At 38.4% G+C, this 17,767-nt stretch overlaps 1 protein-coding gene across 1 annotated transcript in view; it reads left to right on the top strand.

Moving 5' to 3' along the window:
* KIAA1143 (KIAA1143 ortholog) overlaps positions 1-9,466 on the top strand; it is a 64,769-nt gene extending 55,303 nt beyond the window's left edge. The window contains exon 3 of the mRNA XM_044064667.1: positions 8,267-9,466. Within this exon, the coding sequence (XP_043920602.1) occupies positions 8,267-8,478 (212 nt within the window). The 3' untranslated portion in view covers positions 8,479-9,466. The remainder of the gene's footprint in view (positions 1-8,266) is intronic.
* The last annotated feature ends 8,301 nt before the right edge of the window (positions 9,467-17,767 follow it).

Genomic DNA, 17,767 nt, shown 5'->3' with positions numbered 1-17,767 from the left:
TCTGTAATACTACCACTATTTAGACAAATTTAGGGCATAGTGTTTTAGAATCTTTTTACAATCTTTAAAACAAAAGTAAAGTGTTTTCTCCTTTTGCAATCTTTTGTACTTTTCGAGTTTGAGATAGTACAGTAGAACCTCTGTAAGTAGACCACCCAAGGGACCAGTAACAAACTGGTCAACATAAGGAACTAGACCTACTGTACTGATGCGAGAATGTCATATGAAACCATACATAATCAAAACACAGTAAAGTCATACATACAGTATCTTACAAAATCAGTACATTTACTCTCTTCTAGTGGTTTAATCATTCTTTCTGAAAAAAAGAGTCGGTCTTGGTCTGTTTCTTATTCTTATTACAAAGGTAAGTGGAGAAAGCATGGTTACACAACTCAGCATATCTTGGCATTTTTCCAGAGCTAATGGCTTCAACTCCATTATCAGATGTCACACATCCTCTTCTTTTGGAGTCTCTGCAATTTCTGTGTCATCATCACTTGCTTCTTCCACTTCATCAGCTGCTTCATGCACTGGTTCGTGCACTTTTACGCTGGTCTGTACTTTGGTCAATATTGCTTGGAAAATTCCTTCTGGGTCAGGTTACATGCTGTCCATTTAAGTGAAGGTCTTGAAACGCACCCAATAACTATTTCAGATCATGCTGCAGTAATAACTAAAACACATGAGGTAATTCAATAAAAATGAGACACTGGCACTTTCCCAGCTATCTGTTGAAGAGAGGAATTTAAAGAATGTGTTTTAGAAATTGTTCAGGAGCTGTTAGAGAAGATGGACATTTCTTGTGAAGATATAGCTAGGGAGTGGGATAAAATTAAAGTGGAGTTTAAAACTAGGGAAATAAAGGAAAGGGAGGTATGGTTAAGAAGTAACACATTATTTAGAGGGGCTAATGAATGTTAAGGTATTGCAAAATAGGAGGAATCCCACAGAACAAGAAGAGGAGTAACTACAGAATGCTAAACAGAAATAAGGGATTACCTCGATAATGTGCATGAGTTTAGAAAAATTGCTGTCCAGCAACTGTTTTGATAACTCTAGAGAACAAAAACTTTTTTAGCACCATGACTCGGGCAACAGAGAGTAGAAAATGCTGTCATCAAGCTTAAGGAGCCTATAACAAGGAAGATAACGAAATCCTGTAGAAGTATTAGAAATATTTCAGAAATTTTATGAAAGTCTTTATAAAGCAAATAAATGTGGAAATCAAGAAAAGGTACAAATGGAAATGTTTACGGAAGAATTACATGTGCCAAGGTTAGAGGTAGATGAGGCTCAGTTACTAACAGAATAGGAAGAGATGAAATAAAAATGGTGCCATGTAACCTATAAATATAATCTACAGGAATGTCCCCAGGAATAGATGGTATTCCTGTGGAAGTTTGGAAGCTAGGAGTGAAAAAATGAGGAAGATCTGGAAGGTTTTGTTTAACAGTACTTTTAAGAGGAGGAGAAGTACCAACATCCTGGAAGAAAGCAGTGGTAGCTGTAGTACCTAAAGGTGCAGATCCATTGGATCTACCTTCATACAGGCCCATTTCAGTGCTACACCATAAATATATGTCTATAATGGCTAAAAGAATGCCAAACGTGATGCCAAAATTGATAGATTTTGATCAGTGTGGTTTTGTGGAGGGGAGACAAACATTTGATAATATTAACAGAACACTGATCCAGAGGTAAGCAGAATGTAAGAAAATACCAGTGTTGGTGGGGTGGGTCTTGATGCAGCGAAAGCGTTCGACCGAGAAAGCTGGGACTTCATGAACAGGACAATGGAAGCAGTTGCTTTCCTTGATAAAATTATAAAGTTGATTAGGAGTACATTTGAGGGATCAGAGTAAAAAATTAAAGTAGGTGGGGGCCCTTTCTCCTTGGGTAGAGGAACCTTGTGGGGTGTCCTCTTGCCCCATTGTTTGCATTATATTTAGAACCATTGGTAAAGAAAATAAGGGACTCAGAAATTCAAGGATATAATTGGTGTGGTAGTCAAGAAAAGCTGGCTCTATTTGCAGATTCTATACCTGACAAAACCAGAAAGAGACATTACAGTGCTGTGGAACATTTTAAGACAGTTTTAGATGTTCTTGGGATACAAAATTAGTGAAGCTAAAACAAAGGCAGTAGTTTAATACATAATTACAATGCATATACATATACAATGCAATACATAATTGAATGTACCCACACACAAGTTGGTCCATCAATGTCCATATTTATGGGCACATGAAAGTATTTAAGTGTATGGATTAAAAATGACTCCATTGTTGCCGCTATGGATACATGAGAGGAGCATAAATAGAAGATAATACAAAAACCGAGAAACTGGAAGCTTTATTATGTGGATTTGGATAGTAAGATACAAGCAGTTAAATGTTTTAGTCCCTTTAGTTTTGTACACAGATCAGGCATATTTTTATTAACCCGAGGAGAAGTTGTGGATAGCAGTTAAAGAGCTGATGATTTTATCTGGGAGGGGAAGATGACAAGGGTCAGATGGGATAAGCTTGTTCTTACAATAGAACAAGGCAGACTAGGATTACCCAATTTGAAGGGGTATTTTAAAGCGACACAGTTAAGGCGCTTATAGCACAAGCAGAAAATTATAATTCAAAGTGGAAAGGGATGATAATGATACAGGGGAGAAGTTCAAGAAACGAGGCGAGACTGAGATGTTGGATGCAGACCCTTAAGAAGAATGACAATCCTACAGAATATTATATTCATAATGTAGCAGCAATTTTTTTTAAGTACTAAGCATGGTAATGGAGAAAATAGATTCTTTTGGTAGGGATGACTGCAATTGGATACAGATAATAGGCAAGATGGGCTGTAATTTATGGAGTACTGGCAAAGGATCCAAGGTATTCGGAGCAAATAACTAGAAAGGAAAAGATAATAGAATGGGAAGATGCCAAGAATTTATTTGGACTGCAGTTTAGAGATTGCCTTCCTTATCCTGGATTGATATCCGAATATAGGCAAAAAGAAAGAAATAGGGGGTCCTAAACGAAAGACCAGCACAGGTAGAGTTTTTAATAAAATCTAGAACAGAAGTTGCCATTAAAAATGAATAATTAGTAGAGTATATAAAATATTGCATGATAACTATAAGAATCAATCAGAGGAGTTTAGAAAGGATTGGGAAGAGAGATTGGATAAACAATTCAGAGACAATGGGGGGGGGATATATGTACATCTCCCAAATATGCAACAAAGTCTACATGATTTAGGATATTTGCTTGGAAGTGTTGACATAGGTTTTTTATACCCCAAGTAGATCCCAAAGAATTTTTCCTCCGGTATATAGCAAATATCGGAGTGAGGTGTGATGCAGAAGGAGGAGGTAACTGGTAACATTTTCTAGAAGTGTAATGAGTTGGCAGACTTTAGATTCCCTGCAGCCTGTTGTGCCAGATATACTTGATGAGCAGATTGATGTAACTAAGAAAATGATTTTTTGAGCTACAGTACATAATTGGAATTGCTTAGACATAGTAAGGCATTGCTAAGTCTAATTATGGCGGCTGCCAAAAAAGCAATTACTTTAAAATGGAAATCGAAGTCTAAACCAACTTTACTAGGCATAATGAATATAGTAATGGAGATCTAACAACTAGAATTGGGATTTTTTAGAAAAGGGAAGGAGTGCAGACTGCATATGGAAAAAAAATGGAAATTATGGAAACAGCACATTGAGGAGGAGCGAGGTTTAAAAGAAGGCAGGAGTTGAATGAGCTATATGACTGGATACATTATAAATTATGTATAATGTTTGCAGTTACAGTTGTCTCAGAGGGATCTGTTAAAGATTTGTGTGAACGATAGGCTTTTAATTCTTCTCGGGCAGCAGTTCTCTCAAGACATGCTGCAAATCTGTCAAGAGGCTAGAAAACCTAATACAAGAAAGTATTGTATATCCAAAGTAGAAAAACTTTGTATTTTGCATCAAAATAGAAGACAGAACCCCGATAGAACATGGATGCCCCTGGTTCATCAGTTTCACTGTAAGTTCCTTACATCTGGCTTATTGCACACTCCTCTCAAGGTATACTTTCAGCTATGTTTTGTTTGCTACTAGATCCTCCTTTAACTCTGTTCAGGCCACACTGTTTCTCAAGGGCAGTTCTGCGCATTAAACCACCAAAGAAAAGAGTGGCTTCTCCTTGGAACTTGCATACATTAGAAAAGCTAACTCTTAATATGTTTGAGCCAGCTGCTATCTTTCTTTGAAGTTTTGACCTGCAAAACTGCCTAACTACTAGTAGCCTTATCCTTCGTTAGAGTTTGAGTTGGTCTTTTATGCTTTCCTCCTCATTTTTGGCTTTTTCTTAAGGATAGCTTAAGCCTTGAAACTAGTCCTTTCCTGAAGTGGGTTTATCAATTCACTCTTAGAATATCCAGCTACCTGCTTTCCTTCCAAGCCTTCAAAACAAGGGAGAAAGTCTTTCTTTAGATGTTTGTAGACTGCTCCATTTTCTTTTGGAAAGATTAAAGACATGAGAGCATCTGCTCAACAGTTTGTCATCTGCTGAAAAGGAAACCAGTTTCAGTGTCTCATAAACTATTTCCAAGTAGATTTACAATGCAATCTGTTGTACAAATCATTGCAAATGGCTACCAGGAATGGTTAAAGTCCATTCTACCAGAGCAGTAGCTACATCAGACTTTCATGCAAGGGATGGACTACAGAAATGCCCTTGAACTAGCCATTTGTACCTTATACCACAGCTTCACTAAACATTGCAAACTGGATTCTCTTTTCTCTCGCAGAGAAAGGGGAGAAAAAAATAATAGACAGAGATAGGTGTTGCACAGTTGTAAATCATATATGTGTGACAGCCAGCAGACTGGTTAAGCTGTAAAAATACATTAAACTTACAAGCCAAGTAAACCTTCTTTAAGCAGTAGTACACAGTAAAGCAAAGTCTAAACCATGGGTACCTGTTTTTTGTTACAGCGTACCTTCCATAATCCATGGAAGTTTTAAGCCTCCTGAAATATTGTACAAAGAATATTTGAATCTCTTATGAGCTGTTTTTCTCATTTTAAAGTAGACCCCCGACATATACACACCAGTGTGTGTGTGTCTACTCCTAGTATAGAGGTAGTGTTATAGAAAGAAATCTAAGGTAAGATCTAGGGTTAATGTTGGTGGCAGGTTTAGGGTTAGAAGGCATTAAAGTGGGCTGGGGATTTTGTGTCCCCTGCCACCTTAGTAATTCCTACCCCAACCCTACATCTTTACCTTAGAAAAAAATCATTCTGTAATGCTACCACTATTTAGACAAATTTAGGGCATAGTGTTTTAAAATCTTTTTACAATCTTTACAACAAAAGTAAAGTGTTTTCTCCTTTTGCAATCTTTTGTACTTTTCGAGTTTGAGATAGTACAGTAGAACCTCTGTAAGTAGACCACCCAAGGGACCAGTAACAAACTGGTCAACATAAGGAACTAGACCTACTGTACTGATGCGAGAATGTCATATGAAACCATACATAATCAAAACACAGTAAAGTCATACATACAGTATCTTACAAAATCAGTACATTTACTCTCTTCTAGTGGTTTAATCATTCTTTCTGAAAAAAGAGTCTGTCTTGGTCTGTTTCTTATTCTTATTACAAAGGTAAGTGGAGAAAGCATGGTTACACAACTCAGCATATCTTGGCATTTTTCCAGAGCTAATGGCTTCAACTCCATTATCAGATGTCACACATCCTCTTCTTTTGGAGTCTCTGCAATTTCTGTGTCATCATCACTTGCTTCTTCCACTTCATCAGCTGCTTCATGCACTGCTTCGTGCACTTTTACGCTGGTCTGTACTTTGGTCAATATTGCTTGGAAAATTCCTTCTGGGTCAGGTTACATGCTGCCACTTCATCATCCATTGCAACAAAACCTTCAAAATCTACTCTGCCATGGGAGATGGACTGTCTGATGGGGTCAAAACATTGTGCTCTTGGGTTTTGACATATCCAACTTTCTTGAAAATTTCTGTATCGTTTCTGGCTGAACCTTATTCCAAGCAAAACTGATCCAGTGGACAGCATCCAGATCGTTAACTGATGCAGCGGATGAAGTTGCTTCCATAGACGGACCACAGATTTGTGTTTTAGTAGTGACCCACTGCAAGAACTGGGCTCAGTAGTGCATTTTAAATGTTTTGATGATGCCTTGGTCAAGAGGTTGGATTTTTGAGGTCATGTTTGGAGGAAGAAATTTCAGTGTCACATTTGTGAGATGACTCGTGGGTGGCCAGGACAGCTGTCTACTGTCAGTAGAATAGACCATTTCTTCTTCTTCATTTCTCGATCGATACCCCTTACCCACACCTCAAATAGGGCACCAGTCATCCATGCTCATTTGTTTGATCTCCAGGTGATGGGGAGGTGTTCGGGCTTCAGGTTCTTGAATGTGCGTGACTTTGACGATTTACCAGTCATCAAGGGCTTTAGTTTCTCTCCAGTTGAGCTAGTGCAAGGTGGAACTGTTAGATGTTCTTTGAAAAGTGTTTTTTTTTTTTTTTTTTTTTTCCCTCCGCTATTACATTTGTCACCCTTCATGTCAAGCATTGCCTTGAGAGTCTGCACTTGTTATTGTTAAAGATGTCATCGTCTTTGAAGCCTCTGGTGAAGTCCGGGAACATTTTGATTATCTCTTCTACTGGAACTTCATTGGATTCACTACACAGGGCTTTCTAGGAGATCTCGTGTCACAGTTTAAATTTCTCGAGCCAGCCACTTGATTCTTGGAAATACTGCCACCCTGAATTCCTGTGCAAACTTTTTCGCAACTTCTTGGATCATCGACCCAGAGATTCTGGCATTAACTGCCCTCATTTGTTTGAACCAGCTTAATGTGGCTTTATTGACTTCATTAAGAGAAGTTTTCCTCCTTTTCCACTGTAGGTCTCCGCTTTCCTTAACGTATCTCTCCAAGTACTCATGTTTACATTTTTTGATGTTAACACCAAAATGTTCCGCCGTCTTTCTTTGGCTGCTGCATTCTAGAAAATTTAGAGCAACCTTTTCCTTCACTTTGAGTTCTTTCCTTTGGGCTGTCCTATCTCGATTTAAATGTAAAATTTTTTCAGTAATTGAAGGATCTACCTACAGTTTAGACCAGTCCTTCATGTTGAAAAAAAATCTTCAGCAACACGTGATAAACAGTAGAATGTTAGGCCTAATCCAACATGTGGTAATAATAAAACATGAAAAAAGAACTTGTACTAAAGACAAAGTAATACAACTAAGGGCCAAAGCCCGCACCCTCCACCCCTTGGTGTAGAGTCAACTGGTCAAGGTATAGAGAGTAAATTAATATTGTGTGTCACAGTCCAAGTGCTCAAGATATGACTTAGAGGTGGTCAATATAGAGAGGTCTGTCTTCCATTGAGTACATGCGGTGCATGTCCGGTCTATGAAAGTCAGGTCGTCTTAAGGAGGTGGTCATTGTAAGGATGTGGCCAATTATGGAGGTTCTACTGTATGAATGTTTGAAACACCCCCCCCCCCCCTGAACATTCATACTGCAGTTTGTGTGTGCTCGTATATGTTATTGCTCTAGTGGCATTAGTTTAATCTGCCTAAAGTCAACATGAAAATGGTTGACAAAAAAAGTCTAAACCAAAAAGGTTGACTAAAACTAACCACTACAAAAAAACAATGCTTTTGCATGGAATGCAGTGCACTGCCACACCCCCTGTTAATTAAATATACCAAGTATGAGGTTGCACTACAGTAAGGAAAGAGCATATACCTCTCACTGGTAATATAAATTTTGTCAAATATTATCTGTTTATTTGTTGAACATTTTCTTGTCAACATTAAGCAGTTTAGACTAATGCCATTAGAGCATTTATATAAAGTCAGATAAAGGCACATATGTATGCCTGATTTGTGTGAAATTGCCTGTATATTGCTAAGTACATTGCTTTTAGCCAACTAGTTTTACAGTCATGTAGCTTAAGTGCTGTCCTCTGTATCCCGGTCCTTTTATAGAGATAATACTGAAGTTCTTTATTTTAAATCCACTTTAGGCAGGGTTGCTTCAACATAACCAGAAGTAGGATAGGTCTGAGAAACACTGTGTTAATTTAGCTTCTTGCGTGTATTTGCATAGGTGCCAATTCTGCACTAGTTGAGCATCAGTATTAGACAAAATGTATTTGTAAGTCATGTTTGAAATCTGTTTTTAGTCTTCAAACAAGCTGGTTGATTAATTTGAATTTTTCATAAACAGTTACAGAAGATGTTCCTGAGGATGGAAAGATTGTGTTCAAGAAACCAGCAAAACGGACCTCTGAGGACAAGTTTTCTGGGCTGACGGCAACTTCAAGCAAGAAGAAAAAGGAAGAGAAAAAGAACAGCATTTCTGTTACTAGTAGTAGGCCTGAAGCTGTTAAAAACAGTAGCCTGCTCTCTTTTGATGATGATGAGGAGGAGGAAGATTAAACAATGGGAGACAATGCATTAACTCTCTTCTTTCCAGCATTGGGAGTACATATTTTTGTTTCACCCTGTATGCGGAAATGAACTGAGGACTGTAACCTTTTGGGCATTTTAACAGAGCCATTAAAGTTGTCCACAGAAGGAAGTTTTTATAAGAATCTGTTTAATCATTGTTGTGAGCACAAAAATTTACATTTAAGTGGTTAGTAGTTACCATCTTACTCCGTTTTTAGCCCCAGGTCTTTAGCAAAACAGCACTTGTTCTCTGGGCACCAAACGTGAGTCTCTTGAGTTTGTCGCCAGTGTAAGGTCTGAGTGATGCTGGATCCTGTCAATCCTAGCGCTCTCTATTTTTTCTGTAGGTTACCTTTTTGTAACATGATATCTGAATTGTTAGAATTGTAGGGTTTGTGAGTGTGTTTCTTTTCGTGTATACCTAATTAGTTGGGTGATTTCCAATGACAGCAGTGCTTTTGGTCAGTCATGTTGCAGCTTTGAGCTAGAACCAGATTATTACCTTGTAGAAAGTGAAGTGTGTTTTTTAGGTCATTTTATGATCATCATCACTTAACTTTAAATAAGAGTCCCACTGTTGAATCTCATGAGTGGAGAGCACTGACTGGCAGCTGAAAATGCATTCATTTCTGGTAGTGAAAAGAAAGTTGTATATTGTAGTTCTGTTGGTTTTAGCTTTGTGTTAATAGCTTTAAAAGTATGTTTTTGATGCAGACTGAAAGCACTATTTTAATTAGAAGTCACTGTGGTAATTTTGAACATTAGTAACTGAGTTGATTCTTTATCCAGTTTTAATGATTGCATGTATTACTGATTTAACTTATAGAGCCTGAAATTGTTTCATATTCATTCCCACAGTTTTTTATGAACCTTTTCTTTTTTTTAGTGTGGTACAGACCAACTCCTCTTTATCCTCAAATAGGATAAAGTGGATACTTGTTGGAAAATTGTTGACATTAAATTTTCAGTAAGAGTAGTTGTGTCCCTTTTATTTAATATTTTACTGAACTGTAGTGGTGTGCTGATTTTGTATGTAATCTGACCATCTTGACAAGTTTGTCACACAAATATCTTCATTCAGTTTTTCTTTTGTGTTCTGTACTCCCATTTGTGTATGACATCAGGTAAAGAAAGCTGAAGATGTAGAAATAATTGACTAAATCATAAAGATAAATTTCTAGCTTCATTACTCACCTAATGTTTTAAAGTGTTCATCTCATTGATACAGAAGAGGGAAATCATTGGTACAAGAATAATCCAGAATTTTTGAACAGTAAATGAATTTGAAACCAGCAGTGGAATACTGCTTTCCTGAAAAGAGGATTTGGAGAAAAGTACTTCTGTTGTGACTCATGCTGAAGATAAGGGACCTCTTATGATCTAGTGTACAGAAAATGGTGAGTGGTTGTGGTTGTTTGTACACTGTGATTGGAAAAACACTTTGATAGGCATCTTTAATTATTCCACACTACACCACCTTGAATAGGCAATTTAACCATGTTACCAACAAGACTGCGGATGACTTTCAGCTACCATCCTACACAAACACACACAAGCCTGTCCCAGAGTCAAGTTTATTTGTATTTGTTGAACCTGAAAATGGGCATAACCTGTGTTCAGAGGAGGCCAAGAGAGAAACGTTTTGTGAAAAATTACTAAAGTGTTAAATTGTATTTTCATTATATATATTTATTTCATTCTAGGTAGGAGCAATACAGAAAATAACAAGAGTACTGTATCCAGTACATCTGAGGCAAAGTGTGTGTGTGTGTGTGTGTGTGTGTGTGTGTGTGTGTGTGTGTGTGTATTTAGGTTATTCATATGTCAAAGTACATACACTGTATATATTTACATACATGCACATATAGATAGACCATTCTGGGTAAGAATATTATTGACTGTAGCAAGAACAGCAGTATCAGATGAACATACAGGAAGGTTAAGTTTTATCTTGCACTGTAGAGTTTGGTTACCACTGCATAATGTTATAATCTGTCAATGAACAGTACTAGTCATTTGGTATGAATAAAGTTCAGAGGGGGGAAAAACATGGTCAGAGGTCTGATTTTATACCGGTGATACAGTTCCAGGATCATTTGGTATGGACAACTGACCCTGAAGGCTTTCTTACACCCTTGTTTTAGGAGAATTTGCCATTATCATGAGAGGTGACCTGGCATTCCTTTGTTTAGAAACAACAGAGGAGAGTGTTGAATCGCCAAAACACCAAAACTGTTTGAAACTTTGGGTGTTTGAGATGAATGTTTACCTAAGCAATTATTATTATTAAAAGCTAAGTGGCAGCACAGTTATTAGGATAGTTATGGATAGTGCAATGCATTTCAACGATGCATCATCACTGGGTACTGTTTGAATTCCAGCCAGTCTGGAGTCTTTGCAGCTGTTCCCTAAAACAACTGACTGCATATATAAAGTGGCAGAAGAGAGGCAGACCGTCACACTAGCTGCCTCCAAAGGAAGAATCTACATCTCTAGGTGAGTTAGCAGGAGAGTATATTGCTTTGCCACTATTGTTAAGAGCAGTGATTCATTTAAATTGTCTGGTCCACTGCATCTGTTATTCTGTGTTTGTTCAGACAGTGGCAAAAACACACTCCAGCTAGAAAGCCCAAACATGTAGATCAGGGGTTTTCAACCAGTGTGCCACTGCACACTGATGTGCCTTGAGAGGTCAACAGGTGTTCCACCAGCTTTTTTAAAAAAGATGGTTAGCCTTTTAAAAATAAGGGTTACTTCACTCACCTGCTGCTGCTGTCACTGAAAATGTCCAACCACAACCCACCAAAACCCATTTTGTCTCCATGTTATTTTGAATTAAGTAAGTACAAGAATTGTCAAGAAGGTGAGGTACTGTGGCACAGATGCTCTGACTAGCCCGAATACACATGGGTACAAAACACGATACTGCTATCTTGGTTGTGTTCAAGAACAATATGCCCCTATTGGTGGAGGACTAACAATTGACATAACTTGTCCTGCAACAGTATTTGTACGGATGGTGCCCTCTCTGTCATGAAGTGTAAAAGGATTTGTTACACTGGCTCAAAAAAAAAAAAAAAAAAAAAAAAGAGTACTCCTTGTTTTCTCCACAGAGAAGTACTGGTGTCAAAATCATTGCTACCCAAGCTGAAAAAAGTACTAGACAAGAATGTCACAATTGTCAGTTGTACAAAAAGCAGGCCATTGCAATCAAGATTGTTTGCAAGCACTATGTTCCCCAAAGGAAGCTTCTCACACGTAGTTATTCCATACAGAAGTTAACGATATTCCATGCAACATGAACAACAATGAAATAACAGCACCAGATTACACTATTATATGAAAAGACAGGAATCTAGAAAGGGAGGAGGAGTAGCTATATTTAAAAATCACCTACTTCTGGACCACGTAGACATTTGACAAAGCTGAACTTTTTTTTGCCAAATTAAACCTTAATCAACTATTACCAAAATATCCAAAATAAACCTACACCCCCCCCTAAAAAAGGATTCTGGACAGTAGTTAGTAACATACCTCAAGTAGGTAAATCCACCACCTTTGCCCAAACAACAACCAACATATCTGATAATATTGCAACCCAGTTTAATAAATTCCTCACAGAAACTATCCAATCCCTTGCAAGCTCTCAAGGCTTTGACAGTAACCCGACCTCTGTTGCCCCCCAAACAGCACAGAATCCCAAGTCTTCACCTCCCTCTTCAACGTACACCCAGTATCTGTAATAACTGTAACAAAAAAACTACTTCAAAAACTTAAACCATCAACTCTAGCCACTGACAACCTTCCATCAGAATTTCTGCAGAGTGCAGTTGAAGCAATAGCCTACCCAGTAGCCATACTCAAACTTTTCAATATCTGAAAGTCAGGTACTTGTAATATAGAAAACCTCCCTCATTCTACCACTACATAAGGGAGATAATGACACTGAACTCTCCAATTGCTGCCCAATTGCCATTCTATCTCCCTTATCGAAAATACTAGAGCCATGCACACTCAACTAATGGACTTCCTTCACACATATAAAGTACTATCAAACACACAACACAGCTTCTGTCCCTTTCACAGCACTACTATCCTTTACTAACACTGTTGACCAACATAGAAACAATGGAGAATTTGTATTGGACATATTTTTAGACTTAACCAAGGCCTTTGACATGGTCAATGGCAATAAACCCGTCAATATTCTCTCCACTCTAAACCTCAGCAATTCCACTATTACATGATTTGAAACCGGATTGACTGCAAGACATCCAATGGTAACACCAACCCTCCTCTTCTTCCAGTCGCCTTAGGGATTGCACAAGGTCAGTACTTGGACCACTACTATTTTCTCTAGTTACTAACCACCTCAGCACCACAAGCCTCTGTAGTACAATATGCTGACGACTCCATCTTAATATGTGCTGCCCCCACACTGGAAGACCTCCACAGCAAAACTCAAGATTCCTTTCTGTCCGTAGAAACCTGGCTCTCTAACTCCCAGCTAATTCTAAATCCCAACAGAACTAAGCTCATTCCTTTTAGCCCAACCAGATTCCCCTCATCTTCCCAGTCCTTTAATATTTTCTCTAGGAACAAAACTATGATCACCCCAAGCACTTGCACTAAGCTCGGGGTAGAAATTAACCTGAAATTTGATATCCACTTAGCCCAAACCATCAAAAAGGTTCACAAGAAAATAGGTCTCTCATATAGACACAAACAATTTATTTTTATTTATTTATTTTACATTTACAATTTCTTACAAGTTAACACGAATGTTACCATAGCACGCACATACCTCCTATCAACCCTCCTCTGTGCCTCCCTAGTATTAACCAATCTCCAGAAAATGGATCTAAACCAACTGGAATCTTACTATAATGAAATAGCAAGATTTGCCACTGGAGCTTTACATAGGTCACATTACGGTATAGCACTAAAACTGCTTAATTGGCTCGAATTCCCACAGCTTCTACACTTTAATCAATTAACCTTTACCACAAAATTCTCCACCAACCTGATAAAAACCCCTTCTCTCCAAAAACTCATTCAACCATACACCTCAGCCCAATCTCTTCACGCCAGTAACCAACACTGTATCGACACTGCCAAAGCCAACAACTCAGCTGTGAAATTGCGCTTTTTAGATTCCTAAAATTTGGAATAAGCTGCCAACCCCAATAACTTCTAACTGCTCTCTTTCATAATTCAAAATGCTCCTCATATCATACCTAGTGGACACCTGGCTGTGTTCTTGTTACTCCCCTGATTTAATATGATTTAACACTATATCGAGTACCTATAGAGTTCTTAATATAATGAGCCTTTTTGTTTTATTGGTTTAGGTAGGATGCAAATAATATTACTGGTTAATTTGATTTTAATTAGAGTATTTAAAGAGTAATTGGATTTAATTAACTTGTCTGATGAAGTCTTACCATAGATGTGGACGAAAACGCACTTGGTTGACAAAGCGTTTATGTGGATTTTATGTGTTGGTGATTACAATAAAGCTCTGTTTCTACAGTTGGTACGCAGTTTCCATTCGTTTGGACTTACTCCCCTGATTAGGCCTTCCTGATTTCCCAAACAGTCTTCTACTCTCTCTAGTTAAATAACAGGCTGTAGTAACCTCTTTTAAGTTTATCATTTCAGTCACACCTGTAGCAACTACATGTATAACCCTCCCGATTTATTTAAACTGCAACTGTAGCAATATGAGCTATGATGGGACTTTTTCCATGAAATGAAATGTATGTCTTAAACTTTTGCATTATTTGTTATTGACAAAAAATCCTGTATGTTTAACTGCTGAAGTGTCTAACTGGAACTCCGTGTATGGTAGTATATGTTGACATTATCCTTGTAACTAGAGCTTTTCTACCTGGGCCTCCACTAAAAAGGGACCTGTGTCCAGTCGGTCTTTCCTGGTAAATGTCAAATAAAAAGAAGTTGGTTATCTAGTTGTCAAGTTCTGTTAGGATTTTAGGAACTAAAAGAGGAAGTTCTAACTTTTTTGACAACTCAACAATCTCAGTTTTTCTCCGTGATGAGCTTTGATGCAATAAGGTTGCATTTTCTTTCAGATTTGTTTCAATCTTTAAACAACAAAGTATGAGCTGTAGATGAAGCAATGGTGCTTCCTAATGCATACAAGCAACAACAGATCAGTCCATGTAAAAAGCAATTTTATTTTATAAAAACAGATAAGCACTTTCACTACAAGAGCTTCATCAGATCTATGACACAACACTGATAACCAGGATATAAATGCAGTATTAATTAATCAATTAACCTATCTGATGAAAGGTTTAATCAAATCTTAAAGCAGCACTGATGTAAAAAGTGAGAATAGTAATGATAGTAAGTTCTCATACAAACAAGTATACAAATAGATTGATTTGTACTACACAAATTCATATGTAGAACATAACTGGGCTAACATATCCATAAATGCAAGTGCTTATATAGTAAAAATACTTATATATTTACATATTAAAATGCAGTGTTGGTTTGCCATAATTTGTGTGCCATCCTAAAAGCAGTCCTAATGCATCTTTAACCTACTCTACACCTCTGGTTAAACTAGACTAGACTAAAATATTTTTATGTCAGAAACTGCTATCAATCCAGAGGACCATCCTGATTATGTGAAACGGGTTGTAGCAACACAGAAAGTAATATCTCTATTATGTAAAGAAGGCATATGACTGAGTACCTTGTAACATCAGTTCATCCATCCTGTATTGATGTACATGCACAAAATGAACAGGTATTTTTCTTTTATAGATAATGAAGAAGCTGTAGTCTCTCTGTTGCTTGGAACATGCAGCAATACACATAGTAAGTACAAATTAACTGTGTTGTAATTTATGTAATAGAAAAAAATACATATACATGATTCTGGTTTCTGCTGTCCTCTCTCTTTTTCAAACATATCCTCATAGATAAAAAGGACAAATGTCAATTTTTTTGTTTCCCCTGGTTGTGTTTCTTCCCTTGATTGTCTTGATTTCTTCTGAACATTTATGAACATCCTCCCATAATGCATGAAAGTGTCATCTGAGCACCTTATTAATATCTTTATTAAGACAGAGTATGAAAACTGACAGAATTTGGTGGTGCTTCAGTTGCTGCTTTTTATACTTCCATTTAGAGGGTGTAGTATAACCACTCTACTGTAACAATGTCTTTTGCATATTTTAAGTAGAAGTGTTGCTTGATTTTATGGGTGCTTTAGTTGGAGTGTGCACAGTGACAGATGTTCATCGTGTTTCACTGTTGCAGTCATTACACTTGGGTTATCCCGCTGGCAGGCGACCTGCAATCGGCCCGAGTTCCAAAGTCTTGGTCCGGCGTCTGTTGCTGTCGCCTCTTCCCTGACGTCAGTGTGCCAGGGGTATAAAAGTTGCAACCGACGCTATTTTCTCCAGTCTTTCTTGCCGCGCGGTGCCCAAAGCAAAAGCAGTTCACAAGTGCCGGTCGACCGACTCCTGAGATTTTCGAAATGGAGTCCCAGAACCGAAGTCTTCAATAAAGCTAAGTACCTCGTTGTGGAAACTTTTTCTTGCTCCAGATCGATATCAGTAAAACTTAATTGTATTTCTTGTGGGAAGCAAATACCTCATAAGGACTTTCACTCTTACTGTATTCCTTGTCTAGGCCCTGACCATGACATTACCAGTTGTTGGTTTTGTGCTAGATTCAATAAATGCACTATTAAAAGTCTGTTTGATTTTGCTTTACATTATTTTGGCCAAAGGTTTAATTACATAATGCTGTCGGAACAACTGACGACCGGAATTTGTAAAAAAACGCAAAGACAAAGAAAAGGACAGGCATCCAAGGTCCAAAACCGATGACGAAGCCTCTTCAAGGCCAATCGCCGGTTCGCCAGTTCTCAGTGAGGCGCTTTCACAGCCCCTTACACCTGCTACCTCAGAGCCACAGGCCGTAGCCGGCAGTTACGTGGAGACACAGAGGCCTGTGGAAACTCAAGGTATTGGGCCTACGGAAACTATTCCCTCAGATGGGTCAGGAGCCGCTGAGCAGGCATCGGCCTCTGAGGGTGTTTTCAGACCTTCACAGCCCACTACAGCAGCAAAGTCAAAAACGCCATTAAAGGCAAGGAAACAAGTACAGCATTCTCCAGAGCAGTCCTCCATGCCAAAAAAACGGATGCTTAAAATGGCCGAAGACCTAATTACTTTAATCAGGGGTTCCCATCCCCCTCCTGACAAAAGGCCTAGGCAAGACACTGACTATGATTCCTCTGACCAGGTTTCCATTTCCTCTGATTCCTCTTCTGATCAGGGATATTCTCTCCCTCCCTATGAGGACTGTGATGCAGAAGAGTCTATACGTTCAGCATCTCCGCCTGAGGATTATTCTTTTGGGGAAACCCTGCACACCATGATGGAGCACTTCCATTGGGAGAGCCAGGATCATTCAGAATCCAAGAAAAGGCTCGGAGACTTCATATTATTGCCTCAGCACAGGCCCCTGGCTATCCCCCCTGTGCTTGATATTGTTGTTGATGTTTTTTTCTGAATCCAGTCTGTCTCCTGATTCTTTACCCCCTGCACCAGTCAAGCCAGACAGGTACTACAGGGTCCCTGATTCTCATAAATTTCTTTACAACAACCCCGCTGCAGACCCAGAAACAATTTCTCAGGGTCCTAAAGGGGTTAAGGCTTCCACTGCTAAAAGTCCTGTCCCCTTGGATAGGGATTCCAGAACTCTGGACAGATGGGGGGAAAAAGTTTACACTTCTGTTACTTCAGCTGTAAGGGCTTTAAACTGCCAGTTTCATATGCTTAAATATCAACAGTACATCATGTCATTGTTAAAACAAAATGGTTTCAAATTCAGAAAGTCCTGACAGTAAGGAAATGCAGGATTTATTGCATGTAGTTGAACAAGTGGGAAAGCATACTCTGCAATGTGGTTTTGATTCATTAGAGGCTTCTTGTAGAGCCGCAGTTACAGGCTCTGTTATTCGAAGGCATGCTTGGTTGAAAGAACAAAGTTTACCTGACCATGTTAAAGTAAAATTATTGGATGCTCCACTACAGTATGATACTTTGGTGTTAAGGCAGAAGAGGTGTTAAAGAAAATGGAGGATAAAGCACAATCAATGCAGACAGTGAAAGATTTCTTACAGGTTGAACCACCTAGATTTAGCAGAAACTGACCTTCAAAAAATTGGTCCTTTCCAGTGTCAGACAGGCCACAAAGAGGCAGATACAGACACCCAAGAGGCAGATCTCAG

The sequence above is a fragment of the Protopterus annectens genome, chromosome 3.part0, assembly GCF_019279795.1.
Source record: "Protopterus annectens isolate FY-2018-M chromosome 3.part0, PAN1.0, whole genome shotgun sequence".
In the NCBI taxonomy this organism is placed as follows: Eukaryota; Metazoa; Chordata; order Ceratodontiformes; family Protopteridae; genus Protopterus; species Protopterus annectens.
Note: the sequence above shows the minus strand (reverse complement) of the source record. Positions and strands in the feature narration are given on the sequence as shown.